At 42.1% G+C, this 22,214-nt stretch overlaps 1 protein-coding gene across 2 annotated transcripts in view; it reads right to left on the bottom strand.

Moving 5' to 3' along the window:
- EIF4E3 (eukaryotic translation initiation factor 4E family member 3) overlaps positions 1–22,214 on the bottom strand; it is a 186,099-nt gene that overhangs the window by 137,952 nt on the left and 25,933 nt on the right. The window contains exons 5-7 of one of the 2 annotated variants that reach the window (XM_045088506.1): positions 21,154–21,220; positions 17,623–17,778; positions 11,211–13,260 (exon numbers count right to left, since the gene is read on the bottom strand). In XM_045088506.1, coding sequence (XP_044944441.1) covers positions 13,214–13,260; positions 17,623–17,778; positions 21,154–21,220 — 270 coding nt within the window. In that variant the 3' untranslated portion in view covers positions 11,211–13,213. Of the gene's footprint in view, positions 1–11,210; positions 13,261–17,622; positions 17,779–21,153; positions 21,221–22,214 lie in introns of those variants that run through there. The other variant, XM_045088505.1, reaches the window with a different exon arrangement.

Raw genomic sequence — 22,214 nt, 5'->3', positions numbered from 1 at the left:
CTTGGTGCCACAGAGGAGCTAAAAGAAAATGTAAGGGCCTCCTATGTTGCCAGAAGGAGGGCTCCTCTTCAGCTTGAAAGCTCAGAACTGGCTTCCTGGAGGAGGGGGTCTTGGCTCACACTCACAGGGTGGGAAGGGGTGAGCAGGCAGGGATGGAGGCAGAGGGCTGGGTACACAAGGGGCCTCGCTGGCCGCACTCAGAGAGGGCCCAGGGGTCAGTGCGGCCGTCAGCTTTGGGGGGTGGGGGTGGGGAGAGGGAGAACCTGCTATATACTTTGCTCATGGCTGGAATCTAAAATACAGCTTTAAATTATTAAGGATCCTGGAATGCCACAAACTTCTGAAAACTGCCTGTCAGGATCACAAAGATGCTTGGCGGAAGGCTCTTTTCAAACCAAGTGTCAGAAATGAGAGACGAGCTGTGTGACCCCACTTCACCGCGCACGTGTTCATCAGCCATCAGTCGGCGGCTGGCGGTGGTGCGGCTGCGTGGAAGGAGAGCCCACAAATAAAACGGGAACTCGCAGTATGTGGATTTGTGTGATTTGCCTCCATATTAAAGTGTAGGGGGGGGGACCACCCCTTGGGTGCTTCTTTCCCAAACTGTGATATAAAGGTAGGAAACTTTTTTTTTTTTTTTTTTTTGAAGTCTTTTTTGGGAAAGGCGTAAAGCACACCCAGGACAGTCAGGGGACCATATTTTGTGCAACAGCAATTCTTCTAAATATAGAACGCACAGCGATCACAAGAGGGATGCGAGCGTGTCCTTGGATGCTCCGCGGAACAGGCGGATGACAAAGCTGCTAAGAGGGTTTGCATCGAAATCCTGCGTTCCCCGATTTAGCAGAAGGCTTATTTCGCTCTCTTGCATGAGTGGGTTGCGGGAGCAGACCCACGGCAGTCGCATTTTGAATCCCATTCTTTGCCTTGTCCTAGGCCTGCCTTAAAGGCACATAAATCTCCCAGCTGGGAGAATTTGCTTTTTAACCAGGTACAAGTGAATTTCCTTAGCCAAACTCCGCCTATCCCTAACGCCTGCCAGATACCACAGGTCGATTTCAATCTTTTTCTTTCTTCTTCTTTTTTTTTTTTTTTAACTTCACCTTCCCAACAGAAACATAAAAGGGGAGCTCTATAAACATTTCAGATTGCTAATATACTACCTCTTCTCATTCTTCTAAGTGGGAACTTTGCTCATGGGAGAAGGTGAGCATCTACTAAAAAGTAATTTTCTCTGTCAGAAGGGCTCGCCGAGCACTTGGTCGCAGCTGAAATGTGTTTTAATAAGGCCTTTCTCCTTTACAAGCCGGCGGCTTTCAGCTCTGTCCCCCAGCCTGAGCGGGGAGGAAGATGGCTCTCAGACATCCTTTTGTTGCTCTAATCAGAACCAGAAGGGCCGTAGTGACTTTCAGGCCTTGGGGAGCTGTAGTTCTTTTGTACCCATCTCATCCAAGAAATCAAGTTTGATTAATTTGTCATCGAGGCAAATGTGTGATCCCCTCAGAGCCAGGCCTTTGAAGTGGAACGCTGAAGGGGGACTGCAGAAACCCCGGTCAGCGGGAGAAACGGTGATGGTGCCCAATCCGAGTTCTTCTGTGCGGCCGGAGCTGCCTGTTCTCATTTAAAACGCTCTAAAAACAACAACAGAACCCTTTTCCATACAAGGGTTCCGAGTTGGACGGCTCCCCGTCCAGAGTCTCCTTTTGTTTACTTGAACTCTGAAAAATAGAGTTAGACGGGCTACAAAGCCAGTAAGACCCAGAAAACCCTGAGCCACACCACAAAGCACGGGGGCGCGGGGCTCTGACCTCCTGCCAATCTTAAAAGACCACTTCGAGTGGGAGATTCGAGAGGGCTGAACCCGGTGTCAGCACGTGCTTCTGGAATGAATAATCGGAAGGGGTCTCCAGCTGGGTCATGGGACAGATGCTCATTTACGATGCTCTGGTCTTGTTAACCTGCACTTAGTGGAGTTCCTGAACTGCTGAAAATGCATAAGGTAGTGGCCCCGAGATATTATTTAATCCGAGACTTAGTGTCATATTTCTTGTTCAGATGCTATATATGCTTTATAAGGAATTACAGGGCTTTTAAAAATTACGGAGTAAGCAATCTTGAGACATTCCACAGTGTACGAATCCCCACATTGAACATGTTGGCGCACAGACCTTCTTTATGATGGTCACCCCTCAGGTATATACATAAAGACTCAGTGAGTTACCCAGCCAAAGTCCAGGGCTCCCTCAGCTTTTAAAGATGTCTGAAAAGCACCGACAAATTATAAACAGCCTTTGAGGTTAACTGAATTCCGTGTCAGAACTATTATTAGAGCATTTTAAAAACAATAATGAGATTAGTAAAAACACTCAGCTTTAGAAATCTAAGGATATTTTAACTTAAAAAAAACCCCAAACCTGCTTATAGCAACATTCAAACATGCCTTTCCCCCAGCATGCATTGAGTTCGTTCATAGTATGTGTAGGTATATGGAGCTCAAACATGTTTAAGATAGATTTCTTGCTTTTCTTATGGTCTAGTAGTTCCTAAGTTTTAATGATATTTGCCAATCTGCTCAACAGTAAGCTCCATGAAGAACGGATGATGTCTTGCCTTGTTTATTTTTGTATCCCCAGTGCCTAGCAGCACGTCATAGCTGTTCAATAAATACTTTCTGAGTCAGTGAGTCAATATCCCATGTAATCCTTATCTCAGCTCTCCCAATGCCCATTGGCTTTCCTTAAGGCATCCGGCATTAAAAGAATATGCATGGACTACAAGGAACACTTGGGGGTCCCCCCTACGGTCCTCCTCCAACGATAAGTTCGAATGCCTACAATCCACAGAGCATAACATGGGACTTATGTTTCAACGGTAATTGGATCAGCCTGGAAAACGTTTTCATCAGCTGGACTTCCTTCATCTACTCCTGAGTAACAATGGCAATAATGTCCTTAGAAAATAATTAACTGGAAGATTCATTCAGGTTTTTAACTGTTTCACAGCAAATGACCCGGAAGTCAGGTCCACAGAGCTCCAGTGAAGAACTTGTTTGTTTGACTTGTTTGGGCCACTATGGTGCGAAGAGGTAGAGAGATTGGTAGACAAGCAGTCACGAGACTACTGGATTTGGCCACCATTGCCATCAACGTGCAGGGCCTCGAACAGCTTAAGCCAGACCAATCCGTCAAGGGGAAGGTGCCAGAGTTCCATTGGATCAGTTCGTTCTCTTTACCATGTGGACATAGAGTCAACTAATAGAAGTACCATCGAGCAGCTCTCTACATGAGCAAAGTGCTGAGCTGGGTACTTAAGTATGTCATTGGCTTTGAAGAAGCTCTGTCTTCTTCCCTTCTGTAGATTAGGAAATTGGGGCTATGAGAGGATGAGTAACTTGCTTGAGGCACAAGCTAATGGGATTTCAACCCAATAAAACAAATTCCAAGCTAAGCTCTTTGCATTGTGCCAGTCTGCCTCCCTTCCGATTGCTGACATCCAAGGCTAAGGTTTGGAAATCCCAGAGTGGTTCAACCCAGAGAGAATCCCACAGTCTCCCACAAAAACCACCAAACCATGACCCAGGACACCTAACGCTCTGGTCAAGAAACCAAATCCCATCTTCCCCGTTCTTCTCCTTTCCAATCTCCAATAGAAGCATTTGCAAACACAAATAGTTAAAGGTCACCAGTAAGAAGTAGAAGAGGATTTTGCATGATCCATCTGTGCTGGGATAATCCAGAATTGGCCGTGAATATGTTGAAGGGCCTACACTACACCAGTAATTCTTTTCCACCTGCCATCCACACCAGTCAAATGTGTTATTCTTGTACATTCTTTGGAGGAGAGTGTTAGGCATGTGCGTCTACAGATTGGGCACTCAATAAGTGAGACAGAAAAGCAAACTTCAAGTATAAATTTTTTAATTCCCAGCTAAAACCTTGAACAAGTAAGCAAGTAGATGGTGTACACTGGTTTCGAGACAAATCTGCTCATGTGGAACTGATGCAAAGAAGCGGATTAGGAAATGTGTATTTTTCCCACATAAGGTATGGAATGAAGGAAAGATCGTTGATTTTAACAGCCAGGAGATTTGGGGAGCTGGCTGCAACTTTGCCTCCAACTGCTTGTGTGACCTTAAGCAAATTCTTTATGCTTTCTGGGTCATTTCTTCATCTGTAAAATGCAAAGGTTGAACTAGGCCAGCGAGCTTTCCATCTTTTCTTAAAGCTGTAGGTCCTTTCCTTTACAAAGTCCTCTAAGCAGTGTCAAGATCTTTGTCTACTGGAATCTTCCATCAAGCCTAGTGTCAGGAGAACAGGCTAGAGCCACAGCACCTGAGCTGTCCCTTTGCTCTGTGATGAACTGCCTGTGTGACTGTGGGCAAGTTATTTCACCCCCTCGAGTCTTAGCTTCCATGCACAGAAAATGGAGGGAACAATCATGACAGTGCCTCCTTGTATCTTGGGGAGAAGTAAACTAGTCTCTGTGCTTCCATGGCATGGAGCTCCAAACACCATTAGTTACCATTAAGTCACAGCTAGGAAGAGAGCCACACTGCATAGTAGAAGCGTACCAAACCCCATCGGCTCCCTGGCTTATACGGGCAGCCGGGGCTTACAGGGTCATTCGGCACCTAGCGTTCAGAGTTGTAAGTAACTTTGCTGAACCCAACTTTCACGAATAGAGGAGCTTCTATATAAAAAGGTAAAGGTGATATTTATCACCTGAGTGATAAAACCAGAAAGAAATGCAAGGAGTTGCTTACTGTAAGTCAGCATCAGGGTTATTCTAGCGGAGGCTCCTGGGATGGCTGGCAAAGATCTATTTCTCGACCTGGGTGCTGCTCTAGGAGTGTTCTGCATATAATGATTCACTAAGTTACACATTTGTTTTGGGTGGTTTTCTGTATCTTTGTTTTATTTTTACAATAAAAAGTTTCTAAAAAGTGGTGTTTCATAAAACAAAATCAATGAGTATGTAAATTATGCCGAATGGCTTCCAAAATGTTAACAATTTGCCTTGCAATGCATGTCAGTATGGATGTGTTATTGTGTTACTACACTTTAAAAAATACTTTTAAAAATATACTTTACAATAGGAGCTTTGTTTGCAGTATCTAAAAGTATTTCTGTAGAACCAGCCACCTGGAGAACACTTTTTGAAAGCCAACGGGCTTCTGTTAAACTGTTATTTATGATTCCATGACGTTGGATTTTTTTTAAAAAAAGACACATTCTGAAAATCAGTGTCTTGTCCTTTATCATTTGACTATCTTCATGAAACACCAATTATTTTTGCCTCAAAAAGGGAATGCTGCATTAATATTTACCCTTCATTTCCAGCATTCTTTAGTCAGGGTGAGTCACAAAACTCCAAACTTTCTTAAGACCCGAAACGTCCCTCTAAGTCCATGCTTTCTAGAATTCTATATGTGCAAACAACAAATGATTTAAGTTCCCCAAGTGAAAGAGGAAATTGGGGAGTAAGAGCTTGTCCACATCTTTGAGGCTGGGAGGAGCCCACACATTTAACCATACCATCTGTACAAATCCTACCAGAGTCCAACATGCTTATGATTAGAAGGGCTTATGATTTATGCTTGCTAGTTAAATATGCTTATGATTTAAAATTATTTTCTCTGGCAAGAAATAACCTAGTCAGCGCCACAGCTTAGCCAGATGATGGGAAATAGATACACATTTCAATGGTACACATTTTAACTGGCTGAGCCCAGTAAATGCTACTGTTTTCTTTTCTTCCTGTAACAAAAGACCGATCTTCCTGTAGAATTCCAGAGGTTTTTAAACATACATTCATTACGGAAAGCAGTTAAAAAGTTCTGCAACAGAGGTTACTCTAACCAAAAGAATCACTGGGGTTGGCCTCTGAGAAACTGTATCTTCAGGGGGAAGGCAGGGCCCACAACCGAGAACATGTCCCCCAAAAGTGCATCGATAACCATTACATGATACAGCACCACAGAATACATGGCGGCAGTAATTAGACTCGAATGTGAGAAGGAGATATTGGGAAATCTTAACACCTTCAGGGTGTTATGCCCCGCCCCGCCAAGATTTCACAAAAAATCTGCTGTGTTCATGGTAACTGGGCATCACACACATAATCCTGAATCGCTTGCTTCTGCAGCGAGAGACAGGAAAGTCTGCAGATAAATGGGAGGAAGTACGAGTTTGCTGGTTTCTTTTTGTTTTTAGAGGGATATGTGGGACAGCCAGAAAGGAAGAGTAAGTTCACTTTACGTGGCGAAATGGGGGATAGTTGGATCTTAGGGGCAAATCAGAGGACAGGAGAGAAATAAGAGTAATTGACTTATTCTAAAATGAGACCATTCTTAGCAAAAAGTAGTGAAAAGGAATGAAAATGAGTGAATTGTGTTTTCTAAATGCTGAAGAGGAACGCTGTCACCAAATATGTTCAACAGGGGAGTAGAAAAGCAGCCGTGTTTCCTGTCAGAGCACCTCAGACGGCTGTCTACGTGTCACACACCGTGTGTCACACGCTGTGCTGGGAGCTTCACGCCCCTATGCCTGCTGGACCGAAAGGCTCAGCAAGAGTGGGAATAAACAGTGTGATGACCCTCACCACACATACACTCGGACCCTAGTTGAGATGAAGCAATGTGGTTAATGAAATGGCATGAAATTTTAAACCCGAGGGAGGAGAAAGACGTTTCTGTTCCACAGAATGCCAATACAGAGTGAAAATGAGTGGCAACAGATGAGAAAAAAAATCTCAGTAGAAAGTCTACAACCTCATGGATCCTTAAACCCCCACAAAGTTATAACTTGAGAAAAGGAGCACCAATTCGTAACAGCACCGTCCCAAAGGAGAAAACTACAAGAACTTTTACATGAAAAGCCTAAACATTTGCCCTAAATACATAAATCACTACATTTTCGAGGAAGAAAAGTACAGTCTAGTCTTACCTTATTGCTGCAAAAGGCTGGAATAAAAATTACTGACTCATGGAAGCAACTTTCACATGTATCTGAACATCAAACACAACACACAATATAAAATCAAAAATAACTAGAACAGAAAAGTTTTCAGTCTGACCTTAAAAATACTGAGCAAATCACTGGATGAAGCCAGATCAAAAGGAAGGGCATTACACCAGCTTGTAGCCATATGTGGAAGGGCCCCAACCGCACAGGGCACAGATGGTATACAATGAGGAGGGGTGCGCAGCAGATCCGAAACATAAGGCAAATAAACCTGCTTCGGCTTTCACACAGGTAGGACAGTTTCAAAGGATGAATAACTTTGAATGCAACTGATAAGATTTTAAATTTGGGCTAACCGGTGCTAGATGTCTCCAGCTAAAGTGTGCTCACTGGCTTAAACTCTGAAATCCTTGGTGTAGTAATTTAAATGAAACTAAAATCTCAGGGAGGACACATACCAGGGGACGGTGACGTGTCGTTAAATGATAACTGAGTAGTTAAAACTTAAAAAACAAACAAACAAACAAACAAACAAAAAACCCAAAACACGGTGGTTGTGAGCCATATTACCTGATTAAGGTCTGAGAAATAGGGGTTGGGGAGGAATTTAATGCATGCTCACAAAATTAATAGCTCTATTTGAAAGCAGAAACCCTACAAGTTTTATTAAAATGTTCAAAGTCCCCATTCATCACAGAAGGAAAAGTGCTATAATTAAAATTTTCACCTCTTTAAACTTTCTTAGGTAAAAAAGACAAAAGATACCATCGATTTTCTACAGAAAACTCAGAAACGCTTGTATTTACTTCATGCTTGTTTCTCTAATACAAAGCTGACTGTTTTATAAATCTCGAACACTTGCTCCAAAATAAAAGTTTCAGAAAAATTCTCTCACTTCAACATTAGGAGTCGAAATCCTCACAAAGAAATCTTGCATTTCATTAAATGAGTTAGATAGCTTTTTTGAGGCAGCAACCCAAACAAACATTAAACACAGATTTCTTCAACCTCATGATTTCTGAAGGACACAAAAGCATAGAATATCCAAAAGGCCATTTTATTGGATATTCTAATCAGTACATTCAACACACACATATACAATGGAACTCTAAATTTTAGCAGCAATGATGGACAGAAAAATACTGACTTCACCATGACTTCTGATTATCATTTACATGGTTTTAGGGAATACTTACTTGATTTTTTTTGGACACTTCTTTGTATTAGAGAATCCCTCCACTTTAGTAACGGCTTTGCTAAGCTACGTCTAGAAGTGACAATTTTAGTGGAAATTCTTCCCAGGCTACTTTGATAGTCATTTGAACAGTTTTGCGTTATTTTACATGCAATTTTATAGCTCTATAACGTTCATTTAATCTTGTTCAATGATGCTGAACCCCAGATGCCGTAAGATATTATAGAAAAGTAGTTACTGCACATATGGAGTAACTACTTTTTCTGAACATTAATTTCTTTTCTCTTAACATGCTGAAATGGTATTTAGAAAAGAGAAAAACCACCACTCTGTAGTAAAGGTTTTATATCATGGACTTCCAGAGATGGGCTACTTACTACCGCTGTGGTCCTAGCCATAAAGTTCCTATTTACGAGCATGATCTTCTCAAGTCTTAGTGATTATGGCTTTCTCCAGCCTTCCTGGGGTTGTTGGTATTACAATTCCAATCAGGTCACCTGAGAGCTTGGGAAGATGGAGTGGGAGGCTCTCCTCCTTTGTGATAGGTGAGGGCTGGATATGAACAGGGGGTTCTCCAAGTGAGGTCTGAGGGCCATCCACATTACAATCACTGGGACTCTTGCTAAAAAAGGCAGATATCTAGGCCTGCCAGACCTGGCGGATCAGAACCTCTAGGGCCGGGGCTGAGACACGTGCAAGTTGAGTAAGCACCTCAGTGATTCTTCTGCACGCTAAGGGGTGAGAAGCACTGGCAGATGATCTCGAAGGTCCCTTCCACTCTAAAATTCAAAGACTTGGTGAGTTTCCTTTTAGAAACGGAGTAGCGTCAGCAAGATGAGAGGATTTCTACGACACGAGATGTGACTTTGAGCCTGAATGCGCTAACCTGAGAAGTGCTTGGATGTGGATGTATATGTGAATATAGAAAACGGAAACAGAACAGCATAATCCGATGTGTAAAGAACCTATTTGAGCTTTCTTCCTTGTGACAGGACGAGGGGGAGAACCCACTCTAATCGCTAGGCAGAAGCATGGGTCCAAAGTGCGTTCACTACACCCCCCCAGCTCCCATCTTTTCCCCTGGCACCTTGTGACCCCTCCCACTTGTCCAGGCAATTACCCAGGCTTGTACAACCCTGAGTCGCCACACTCTTAAGTAATTTTTAATTGCTCTGCATACATTCTTTTCAGAAATAAACTACCTACAGGCAGTCCTCTACTTTTCCTTGTTAGGAGTGAAATCGTACAGAAATACACAGTCTAGGAAAGGTGAACAGCGAACTTATGTTTTTAAAGGCGAGTTCCATATTTAGAAAGCCCTTAAAAAAACCTGAAAACCAAACCCTAGTTTTACTTCTGCCTTCGGGCACAATATTTGATGAAACATTCCTGGTATTTCCTATATGTTAGTTTATTTCGTTCTTTCTCTTTGTCACTGCTTAGAGGCTCACTGAGAGCCTAAGAATTGAGCTTTTTAAAGCACATCCAGAGAGTTCTGTCTTTCACACGTTCTTCTCCGGTATTGGAGAGCTAAACTTCTATTGGTAGTATCTAACTGCATTTTTATAAAAGCAGAAGAGCAAAATGCACTCGAATCTTAAAATAATCGCACAGACCTAGCTGGGTAAACGGTGCTGAGCCGGACTGGTTGGCTGGAAGGCAGCGCCCTCATGTGATAGCTCCAAATGTTGTCACTTTTGTTTTAAGCACAAAAGATGGGACCTTCTAGGAGCTGGTCTTCTCACAGCAAAGGCCGACCTCCTGTCCCAACAAGGTTATTTTCAAACACCAAACTGGAGCACCGCTTTAGTCACTGAGAGTCAGAGGAAGAAAATGAGAGGCTATCTGGCCACCTAGGGGTGTATCACTGGCCAGACGGGATCGGGTATGTAGTGCTTGGCCTGGGTGAGCTGTCTGGGAGTTCGGTTGACAGACTCGAGTGTTCTCAGTTTGAGGAATCTGGACTGGGGATGTAGCCTGCAGACTCTAATGCCCAGCTCTGTCCCTTGCTACCCCATGTCCTTTCAAAAGGGACGGGTTTCGTCAAGGCTCTGCTAGGAGCCGGCACGGTGTGTCTATGACTCAATGACACCCAAAGTTTCGTTCATCTATAAGGTCTTGGAACTGTGTCTATGGTGCAGGCCTGAGCTGAAGTCAAGAAGAGAGTTGAGAAGGAGTCAAGTTAAACTATTTAAAGTTTTATGAGAGTTGTGTTTTCCCTTTTGCGTTTTTTTGCTGTCACTTTCACCGTGAATTTAATAGCCATGTTATAGTAAATGTACATGTTCACTGTAAACTATCTCCTCATTTCAGAAGTGTGGAAAAGTTGGGCGGTGAATCTTTAAGTGGAATAAGCCAACACTTCGGGTTGTGCTTACGGAAGAAAAGTGAATACAGAGACAAGTTACTTTAAGTGGGTATCACCTGTCCTTATTAAATGGGTGTCACTTCCCCAGTGTAAGCAAGCACCTGTGATCTAATGACCTAGTATGGGGCAGTGGGAGGAGAAAGTGCACACTGGTTTCCCTCAGAGACCCTGGCTCTCCATCCACACCTAAGGAAGGACAAAAGCGAGCAAGTCAGCACTGTGGTTTCCATCAGGCTCTCTGGAGAGAGGACAGGTTGTACCTGCAAGGTCAGGCCTGAAATCAGGATCCCTCCAAGGTGCCGCCCACCCCCACATGGGTACACTGCCCTAAACAAAAGTCTCATGCCCCACAAGATATTTCCTTGTATCTCAAAAAGAGTATTAGCTTCTTTAATCCAAGAAGGTAATGAGAGGTTTTTAGACTGATTAAATCAGCTTAGTTCGTACAAAGTCTATTAGGAACTAAATATTCAATTAAAACAATTTCCAAAGCAAAATCTGACAGACTCCACTCTTAGAGTAATTTAGATAATAGGTTCTTAACATTTGGCAAATTAAATCCTTCTCACAGTTGGTATTTTCCGCAGGGTCAGAAATAGGTGCAGAAGTTCTCTGGGACAAAAATCTACTTTGTGTGTTAAGCCATGTGCCATGATCAGAAACAACAGAAACTCGAGAACATTAATGTGAGCCTAGCATTCCTATTTATTTTTTTTCTTCAAAGGCTACATACATGCAGAAGCTGAACATGTCATCACAATGCTTTAAATAAAGTTCAAAAAAAAAATAAAAATACTTCAAAATCCATTTACTTATGGAAATATATATGACAATTAAAATGAAGATAGGTCAATCATCCTTTTTTTCTACTCTATCAGAAAAATACTTATATTATAAAAAAGAATTTAAATTCATGTTCAAAATAATTTTTTTAAAAATCCTTGATGAATAATTTAAAAAGAAGTTGGATGTTAGTACAATGTTAAGGAAGCAAGTTCCAGGCTTTTGTAAAAAGGGGTCTGAAATCCTTATACCTCATTCTGAAATCACTGAGGAAAGTCAGTTTAGAAACAAAGGAGGTTTTCATGACTGTGATCATTGAGATTATGGTTGATATGGTTAGCAATGCAAGTGAAGGGCACAACTTTTATAAATAGATATCGTTGGAAGTATTTAAAAATGTTTGATGGGAGAATTTTATTTACAAACACAGGCTGGAGGTTTGAAGAGGCCCCACCTCTCTCTGCTGGTCGATACTGCAAGAGGTATTAAAAATCCTGGGTACAACGAAGTTCTGGGCACAGGGAGGGTCCTTTCTGTGACATGTATAGCGTGCACTAGCTCCCTGGACTCAGAAAAAGCCGGGAAGAGGAAGTGTCTTCAAATGGCCCTGCCTTTTTCAAATAACAGCAGTAGGAGGCTTGGCAGAGTCGAGAGAGGGAAACTGGCACATTTTGGAAAGAGTCTCAGTGTTCCAGAGGGTGGCCATTTCCTTCTACTAAAACCGGCATTTCTTTGGTAACATAATACAATATATATCAACAATTCCAAAAATTATTCTCGACACAATGCACTCTACGGTCCACTTTGCTAATGTTCACATTCATCCTGGAAATGAGATTTACCTTCCTGCTCCTAAATGACAAAGGCAGGGGAGAGCTGCCCAGGCAGGAAGACTATCGATTATTGGAAATCATATACAATGTGAGCAGGAAAAAGGGATGATCTAACAAAGTGTGTTTGAAAGGATTTGGAAAGCCCTAAGTGGGCACACACATCCAAAATTCAGAAGTAGCTTTAATGCAAACAATTACAATACCTCTACCTCTTCAAATCAGAAATACAAGGTCTCCTACCAGGAGAAATCCATTGCCACCACTCTATGCCTATCCTTGGAGAGGGCCAAATTGAAATTCTGGTTAGACATACTTCCATAGATGGTGTGAAGACCTCGAGTTTGATTTATATCCTGAAATATTCAACTGTGATTATAGTTTTCATGTTCGGCAACCCAACTATTATTTTCCTTTTATTGCTAAAAAAAAAAAAAGTTTAAAAAGGAAAAATAAAAGATGTGTGTGCTGTCAGTGCAAAATCAGATTAAGTATGGTTTTTCTTTTCCCTGGGACAGAAGAAAACAATGCCCAGTGCACAGTCTTTAGGAATGTGTCACAACAAATAATCAAGACAGGTTTCACCAAGCTAGTATTCCTCCAAGTACAGTGTGGTTTTCAAAAGCAGTATTGTCATGATTAGGCATATTCTCATGAACTAGGTACAGCAGAGCTACTCAAAGGGAAACCGATTTCTTGTGCCTCAATGAAAGGGGAGTGTAGAAAACAATAATTAGACTGAATAAGGAAATTTAAAAGGAAAAAAAGAACAACAACAATAACAACAACAAAAAAACAAAAAACAAACCCAGAGTGAAAAGAGCAGAGAATTTAGAAAGCAAAAGAGAGAGAGAGAGAGAAAAAAAAAAGCAAGTAATGTGACGGTAGAACCCCACACATTTCCCCCCACCCCACCTGCCACTTTGAGCCCTAATCGCCCCGTCTGCAAGGACAGAACCCACTCTAAATGGACCAGCATCGGGCTTCGGCAAGTCTTCTCTTCACTCTCCCTCCTGTTAAGACCGTTTCCAAAACCAATCAGCAAAGGACAAAGAATTCTTTACAGAGTGTGCAATTAGTGTTTTCCACGTCCACCTTCAAAAGCATGATGCTCTTCATGGGCTAAAGGACAGAAAAAAACAAAAAAGAAAAAAAGGAAAGAAAACTTTAAGCAAAGGATGGGGCAACCCTTCTCTAAGGCATCTCATTCAGTTTCCCCAAAGGCTGGCAAGAATGCAAATACCTTTTTGTGCCAGTAACTCTTAGCTAAGGCGTGCATTTCCTGAGAAACGTAATCATGAAAATTAAAACAAGGAATAAACAAGCAATGGGCATGCTGCCTGTTTCTTCTTGCTGTGCCAAGAGGATGAGTAATCCCCACGAGCTGATGAAGAGAATATGCAGGGCCTCCAATGCTATGGGGTGGGGGAGAATGTGCCCCATGGGATGCACAGGGTGGAGGAACCCAATGTTACCCACGCCAGGGCTGTGCACGGACCTATCTTTAAAAATAAAATAAAACAAAAACAAAGCAAAGCAAAGAACAACACAAGTGGGTAAGCAGTCCTATCACATCCCCCCACCGCTGAGCACTCTCTGTGGGAAATGAAATTTCATAAAACGGATGGGACTGTTATTTTTTCCAATCATGTTGTTCATTTTTTTTCCCCTCAGTCCTTTTGTCTGGCTGGCAAAGTCACTAATTACAGCTGGGGACCCTAGGATAAAAAATGGCGCTATCAAAGATACTTTTCAAAGACTTAAAATTTTATAAAGAAGTGGGAAATAAGACATTCATAATACATATAACATTTTCTCCCAGGCAAAAAAGGCTGAGCGTGAAAGTCCACTTCCTGGAATCTGACTAACATCGTCATGAAGCAAGGGCAGATTCTCTTCTCTTGAAGGGAAATGTTGCTCCAGCTTGGGTCTGATAAAGCCCAAGGCAACGCACAATTCTCTGTGCTTTGTCTCCCTGGGCCCTCCCCTGAGGGCTGTGCGTGATGTCCTAGGAAGGCACGGATGGACCGGCCCATTCCACCTGTCAAGCCCCTCCCATTTCTCTGTCTTTAATAAAGACTAAGTTCTTCAGACTGTTGTCTGCAGGGGTGAAGCGGTGGGCACAGGGACTGTTTTCCCTTCAGGATCATCCTGGATGTTCGCCCCAACCTGTTCTTCATTTGGATAAAATCCTGGGGGAATCATACCTATTAGCTCCCAGGGTTACTGTGGGTTGGCCAAATTCCCAAGGAGACCCTACAATCCCAAATGATTTAACTGAATGCTTTTCGCATGTAGAACTTTACAAATATCCCCTACCCCCACTTTTTTCTCTTGAAAACAGCAAATATGGTCTGTTCTGCAGTGAAATATAGAGTGCCGCAGGGTCAGGTAGGGGAGGCCCAGACTCTTGGTGATGCTGGGCTCCAACTGAGGAACTGAGACATATGGATTGAGCCGGGATTTTCATGACTCTGAGTGTGAGGGCAGTCTGCGGCAGTCATGGCTGAGACATGGAAGTCGCGGAACTGTCACGGGTTATGGAGCTAGCTGAATAGAACATTCAGAACTGGGGGAGTCCTGCGAGATAGAAGTTCTTTCAGCCTTGGGTGAGCCTTGGTGGGAAGATAATATAGAATTCTCGAAACTGGGAGTCAAGAGATCTTGTTCCGGAAAGGGGCGAGAATACGTATTTTGCGCTACACAGGCCGCGTGTTCTCTGTCCCAACAGTGAACTCTGCCACCATCGGCACTGAGCAGCCGTACACGGTATGTGCACGAACGGGCACCGCTAGGCACCCATACACTTTATCTATATATGGACACGGAAATTTGAATTTCATACAATTTTCATGTGCTACGAAATGTCGTTCTTCCCCTGATTTTTTCCAACCATTTAAAGATGTGAAACCATTCTTAGCTGCAGCCCCTGCTGAAGAAGGCAAGGAGGGGGCAGATTTGGCAAAAGGTTCCTAGTGTGCCAACCTCTGCTCTAAATAATTCTCCCATCAGAAAAGATGTCATTCAGCTGCTCTGAAGAACATAACGGAATGGGTATGGGGTGTCGGAAAGGTCTCCCTGTACATTGTGAGTGTCTCCGTCAAATAATTAATCTGTGTCCAAATCCCATATAGCTTAACAACAGCCCACTCATCTCCCCTCCCTCTTGGAGGCCTTGACCCAAGATGCTTGGGCTCTTTCCACACGGGAAATCTGCCATGTCACCTGGCTTCTGTACACTTGTGAATACTTACACAGGATCCTGTTAACAAGACAGAATCAAAGCATGGAGTTGGCCATTCCTAACTTAGCTCACGCTACGACTGTTCTTCATCATGCTGTGAATAAGATTTCTGCCCAAACCTCATTTTTCCAAATCAATTCTGCAGCACGTGGTGTATAATAATCCTACTGAGTAAAGGACTGCCTGCTTTATATAAAATAAAGAGAATTGCTTGTTTTTTCCAATTCAAATTTTTATTTGAATAATCTTTGAGTCTTTAAATGTTAATTTATGCCATTAAAATATGGATTTCTACAGAGACCCTAGCCAGTTCTGCATTACTCACAAACTTCACAATGGCATCTATCTTTAGGGCAACTAGTCAGCTCGATTCAACGGGCCAGGTTGCAGCTTCTCCCCCTTGCTTGGCTTGCCCTCCCCCTTCCTCCCCAAGCCATCACAACAACTAAGCAGTGATTCATCCATGTTCGGTCTTACCTGATTATTACCAGTGCCCTAACAACTCGCCTAACCGCTCAATGGCTTCATTTTCTAGTGAAATACTCCTATCATCTTGGACCTGCTATGAACTGTGTTACTTGGAAATTTAATCAGAGAATTTTGAAGCAGAAGGAACCTTGGAGATCATTTAAGACCAACCTCCTCAATAGTCTGATGACAAAGTAAAAGGACAAGAAAAGTGTGATCTGCTCGAGGTCCCATGGTTGAAGGGGAACAAAAATTCAGAGGGCCTGACTTGATGATCCCAAATTTGCTTCTCTCCTCGTTTGAGTGGGTTCAAAGGTAGGAAAGACTCCTGTAGCCCCATTCGTAAGTGGCCATGAAATATACTTCCTTCCAGAGAGTTAGTCTCATGAAGCAGGAAAAAAATAAGAAAAGACCCTTGGTGACCTTTCAATTAATATGTGGATTGAAATACAATTAGGGTTCCCCAAGGACTGAAAATTGTATCCATAAATGTGCAGTTTCCACACTGCACAGCCAAGAATCCACTTCGGCAGGGCCATTTTTCTGTCTCTTTTATTGAAACTTTTATTTAAAATTCAGGAGCTAAGCACCTGCTGAATATCTACAGCAACATATCAGTCTTGTTGCTTAAAATCTAAATCCCTTGGCCTGTGATTTTATGATTCCTTCGAGGGAGGCCTTTGTTTTAATAACCTCTGTCATACCAAGACAATCCCAAAAGAACATTTGATTTTTTTTTTCCCTCCTTTTTGGCAAGGGGTTGGGAAAAGTGAAACAATAATGGAGTGTATTTCAACAAGACTGAGATGCACTCCTCACCCCACATCAGAAGACCCCTGGCATCAATAATACATCATAGTTTAATTGGGCGTCTTTTATTTTTCTCTCTTGGTGATTATAAAATAATACTTATCATCAAAGGCATCTTAGAGTCAATGAAATTCCACACAGTTAAAAAAAAAAAAAACACCAAAAAAAAAACCAAAAACAAAACAAAACACTGGGTTATTGACTCTTGGAATGGTTTGGGAAACGGGAATTCATCAGATGTATGTAGAGGGCTGTCGGTACGTTTCTCGAACTCATTGTTAAAAGTGTAACCTGTAGTTTGATCTACCAAACATTCATTTAATCGCACTAAGCTGTTTTCATTATGAAAAAGATGACTTTTTCAAAAGAGCACACAAAAGCAATGAACATGAATCATGATGGAAACAATGGGTCCACACACCTATTCATACTGTTAACATTTCACCACTGTGCGTGAATTCTCTTTCGTTCTGTGTCACAGTCTTCCGTAATGAGGAAGTATTAGCATTTCAGTAGCACATTCAATCACCCCTGCGCTCAGAACGAGTTCCTCCACAAATATAGATGTTATACATTATAAATTCCTGTTTATGAAGGGATGATTGAATATCTACCTGCCAGCTCATATAATAGAATTCTTGTTATTCTTGTTTCAAACAGAAGGTAATTTTTTCCTGAGAGTGACAAATTTAAGGTCAGGTTTAAATTTCCGAAATAACCAATACAACACGTATCACCTTTTCTGATCCATGTGTTTGGGTGACAATAAAAGCTCATTTTAATTTCTTGAGACTGAACCTTTTTTTTTTTTTTAAACACTCACATGTATTTTATCAAATTATTTTCTGGATTATAAAATTTTGAGTGATTCTGCCTTCACCTCATTTGCAACATAGTCTCTACCTTTTTAAAAGTAATCATAGAATAAACTAGAAAGTAATAACTGAAAATAGAGCACTTACGTTTATAAAATACTGCTTTAAAAGATATGTGGGGCAGAAGTTCATAGATCTTTTCTAACACGGTCGCTTCACCCACTAGAGAGGCGTTTACATTCCAGACTTGGACGACATCTTCCCGGTCGCGAACGCTGACACTGACTCCTATGACTTCGTCATCTGAGGGGAAGGCAGGGAATAAAGAAATGAGCAGTAATTCCAAGTCTGTCTGCGTTGTTTCTTAAGCATTTATCATCACAGCTATAAGTTACGGATAAGATAATAAAAAGGTGGCATGAGAGAACACATGATAAATACTGTTTCTAAGGGGAACCGCTGGACAAGAAGCAAGTTAGTGGACAAAAGCTGCAACAGGCATGTCACACTGACCCAGGGACTTAGATAAACATCGTGTTCCAGCCAAACGAATTTTCCAGATAAGTAATTTATCCTTTTTAACATGTTACCAAAGCTTTTTGACTTATTTCTCCGTCTGTTTTGAGGAGACTTTTTCTAAAATGGGTTGCATAATGCTCTGTCCTCTGAAAGCCAAGTGAACTCAAATGAACTTTTCCTCGATGCTTGACTGTCTTTGTTAAGAACAGCAAGTATTTTTCTGGACTTCCTGCCAAGTGTTCAGAGATCGTGGGGTGGTTAGTGCTATTTGCCCCAATCCTAACTGGACCCAGACCACGTGTTCTTAGCTGCTCATTCTGTTTCTGCGTGGTTTGCTGGTCTGCCCGTTCTTTTTTCATGCTTTCTGCTCCCCAGGGCTTCTCTCCGGCTACTCCCCTTCAGGTTATGGCGTTTTGAACTTTGGGCTAGAGAACCAATGACCACCTGTCAGCACTGTGTATAAACTGAGAGTAAATATCTGAGTGTGGCTCTGCTAGTCTAATACTTCTGTAAATGGACATTAAAGCATTCATCAATACTGATTCGTGTAGGTCTGTTATCTATTTTTAACTAGATTCTGGGCTAGGGGCTACTCTGTAGATATTTGAGAAGGATGGCCAGATAAGGAAGACTCTGGACCATCATATGCTTCCTTGCACCCACTCTGTGTCTTTTAATTTGTGGCAAAATGACAGGAATAAAGGGTTTTGACTCCTGATTTATATGCTCATGCCATATTAATGAAACAGAGTTGGCTCTCTGTACTTGAGTGCCCAGGATGCGAAAGATGAGCATTATCAAAATTAGGAAATTTTGCTTTAGTTAATATGCTTTGTCTAATTTGCCTAATTTGCTCTAAATCTGTGCATCTAAATATTTATATCATCAATTTTTCCAATTGTCTTCTGGGGGTTAAAACATGCCAGTATTCTAATATAATTTAAAAGAGGGCACGTCTAATTTACTACAGGAATTCATCTTTAGTAAAATCATTCCTTTGTTTCCTCCTTCCTTCCCTCCACTGCTTCACTCCCTCCATTCTTTTCTTCTAATTGTGTACGATTTGACACTAAATGATGCCATTTATATCACCATTTGAAAACAGGCAAGACTGGCTTATGGTATCAGAAGCCAGACTGGTGGCCACCTTTGGGAGGAAAGGAGGGGAAGAAGGGGTTCTGGGGCGCGAGTAATGTTCCACTTGCTCCCTGATCTGGATGCAGTTTTGGGGATCTATTGCCTTTGTGACTATTTATCAAGCTGTACACATTACAATTGGTGTACTTTTTGGTATGTATGTCACAACTAAATCAAAATTTCGAAAAAAAAAAAAAAATAGGAAGGACCTAATCCCAGCCATCCCTTAGCCAAGAGAAACATTGTTGCATCAAAAATTTTTAGTTCAGGTTTCTCATTTTTGAATTTACGCCTGCCATGGGCACTTGGTCGAGCTCAAGAACCTATGTGAATGGAAAATCAACACATCAAGAGGGAAGCCCTGTGCATGTATTTTCATTACCATTTTCGAGAATGGCCATGAAGACACTAGATCAGCCTTTTAGGGAAACATCAGCATTCTTCGGTCTGGGGATGGCCCATTTCTACACTCTTGGCCAGAGGGTGCTGTAATTGATGGCTGTTGAATCTGCTGAGCCGTCCAGATTTCAGTTTGGCTTGGCTCTTGATAACCAGGCAGCTCCTACCAGCCTAGCACTTTCAGAAGCGGCGTGGTCAAAGGCTGCAACTCTTACGCAAGGCAGATCTGTCAGCAATCATGTAATATTCATAAGTAGAATCGACCGGCAAAACCCTAATTATTTTAGGGGACTGGCAGAAGAGTGAGGAGGAGCCAGTGTTTAAAGATGGGGGAAGTGAGGCTTGGAGAGACTGGCCAGCTTGCTCCAGGTGGCAGAGCGGGGGTCACAGCAGAGCTAACGTGTAACACACAGTTAATGGTGCACCGGTTTCCTAAGTCAACTACGGAACAACAGGCCTTCTTTACTCAATCCTGCCTGTTTATTATTACTTAGACTGTTTTCCCGGGGTTCTGGAAACAGGAATAATTTGCACAGGGAACTTCCTCTCCCAGGGATTTATGTGTTTATAATTATGCCTAGGACATATTTTTGGCTCCATATTGTGAAGTTGCTAACTATTCCCTGTTAACATAGAAGGAATCTGTACTCTTAAGACAATTTCATCTCATCCCAGGTTTTGTCTGAAGGGAACAAAAACTGGTGTTAATAAGGAAGCAAAACAAAAGGAGAATTATGGAAACGGCTAGTAAGTGAATTTGAAGGTTGCCAGGCAATGACTTGGCTGAGGTGGGGGGCCCAAAGTTAGCACCATCTAAGGCACCTGGGGACTAATTAATCAGTACTAATTAGCTAAGAAAAAAAAATTTAACTCAAAGATGAACAGGTAAAGTGTTACTTTAAATGTCACCTCAGAAGGGTTCTGAAGTAACTAGCCGGGAAGAAAACAAAATGTTAAGCATGCAGTTCAACTCTTCTCTTTGAGTGGTTTCATCATAAAAACAAAGCAATATAAAAGTGGACTTCACGGAGGCTCTGAGAAATTCACCCAGTATTTGAAAATGTCTGAGGACCTTCTATCTGAGCTTCTGTTGTGGGGTTACAAGTCCTGGGGTGAGCACATCCCCTCCTCGCCTTTGTAAGGCTCTTTGAGCAGGGGCCCACGAATGGGACAGGGGGAAGGGAGAAAAACCAGGGGGGACACAAGGGACTGTGGTGTCACTCCACACTCCACTAGACACCACTTACCCCTCTGGAAGAACTGGAATGAGAAGTCTAACACAAACTGTGTCAAGAACCAACTGATACTAAATTTTCTTTTCTTTCCTTTTCACTTATTGATTTTAGACAGATGTTTGTGGATACCACTAACATGAGCTATGTGAGGAAAAAGATATGTACATACACATATGTACATACATTTAACACACATAAATATGTACGTGTACATACACATATGACACAAAATGCCATGATCACATGAAAAAAACCTATAACTTCACAGTTACCGAGTAAAGAACTTCGAAACAGGTCAAAAGTCAAACACGCAGAAACAAATGTCTCCAAGTGACAAGCACAAGCCAAGCAGACACGAGCAGGTGACCGACGGCATGGGCTTCTTTACCTGCAGCGGCACAGTCTGTGAACTGTTCCCCGATTGTCGCTAACAACAACTCTTTCCAAACTGTGGACTGGCATGGGAAAAGAATAAAAAACAGCAAACAAAACAAAAAAAAACAAATCAAAACAAAAACCAAAAAAAACAAAAAACAAAAAACAAAAACAAAAACAAAAAAACCAAAACAAAACCAGAAACAAAAAAAAAAACAAAAACCAATAACAACACATATATTTTTAGACAAGTATCTTCAACAAGTCACATTTCTTTCAGCTTCACATGCATTGTTCTTATCCATTATTTGAAGCCCACAGACATCCCCCCGTCACAGGTATCAACACTCAATAGTGGCATATATTGTATCGCTTCACAAGTAACTTTACACAGATCGATACCAGGGATCCAAAGTCACAAACTTTGTGTCCATAACACTTGGTGTCCAAAGCCACAGAGTCAATCTCTAGTGAAACCATGATGAAGTTCAAAAGAATGGGATGGGTGGTGGGTAATGCTTTCAAATGACTCAGAAGGTTCCAATTCCTTGACCTTTCACGGATTCAAAATGTATCAATGGATTAGAGTTGAAAGCTATTAGTAAAATCCTTCTCTCCAAAACCCTTCCTTGTCTGTTCTTCTGGCAATTTACGAGGTACTTAAGAGGTTACCGCAGTGATGAGCTCTTAAGGAAGTTTAGAGACTTGCAAATTCCCATCCAGCGGAGACACACTGCTACATCAAGGGGCAGAACTTGATGTGTGTGTGCGCACGCGTCTCTTGGAAGACTCAGTTCGTGTTCCCACCCACCTCCTGCAAGTGAGAAACCTGGAGTCCCTTCTACCCAAGGGACTACTGGGACTACTCAGGCCATCCAGTCAACGGCGAGCAAGCGCTCACAGGCAGCCGGGGGCCTAAAAGTTCTTATAGTTATTCCCTCTCAAAAAGCTCTTGGTCCCATGTATCTTCCTTGCCAGAGCTAACAGGCCCTAAACTCTCCCAGAACTGGGTTTGAATCTTGCCAGGCTGCTTGGTCAGGGAGCAGACAGACTAAGGGAATATCAGTTTCCTCA

Source organism: Mustela putorius, unplaced genomic scaffold (assembly GCF_011764305.1).
Source record: "Mustela putorius furo isolate JIRA1106 unplaced genomic scaffold, ASM1176430v1.1 tig00000095_pilon_pilon_pilon, whole genome shotgun sequence".
Classification (NCBI taxonomy): Eukaryota; Metazoa; Chordata; class Mammalia; order Carnivora; family Mustelidae; genus Mustela; species Mustela putorius.
Note: the sequence above shows the minus strand (reverse complement) of the source record. Positions and strands in the feature narration are given on the sequence as shown.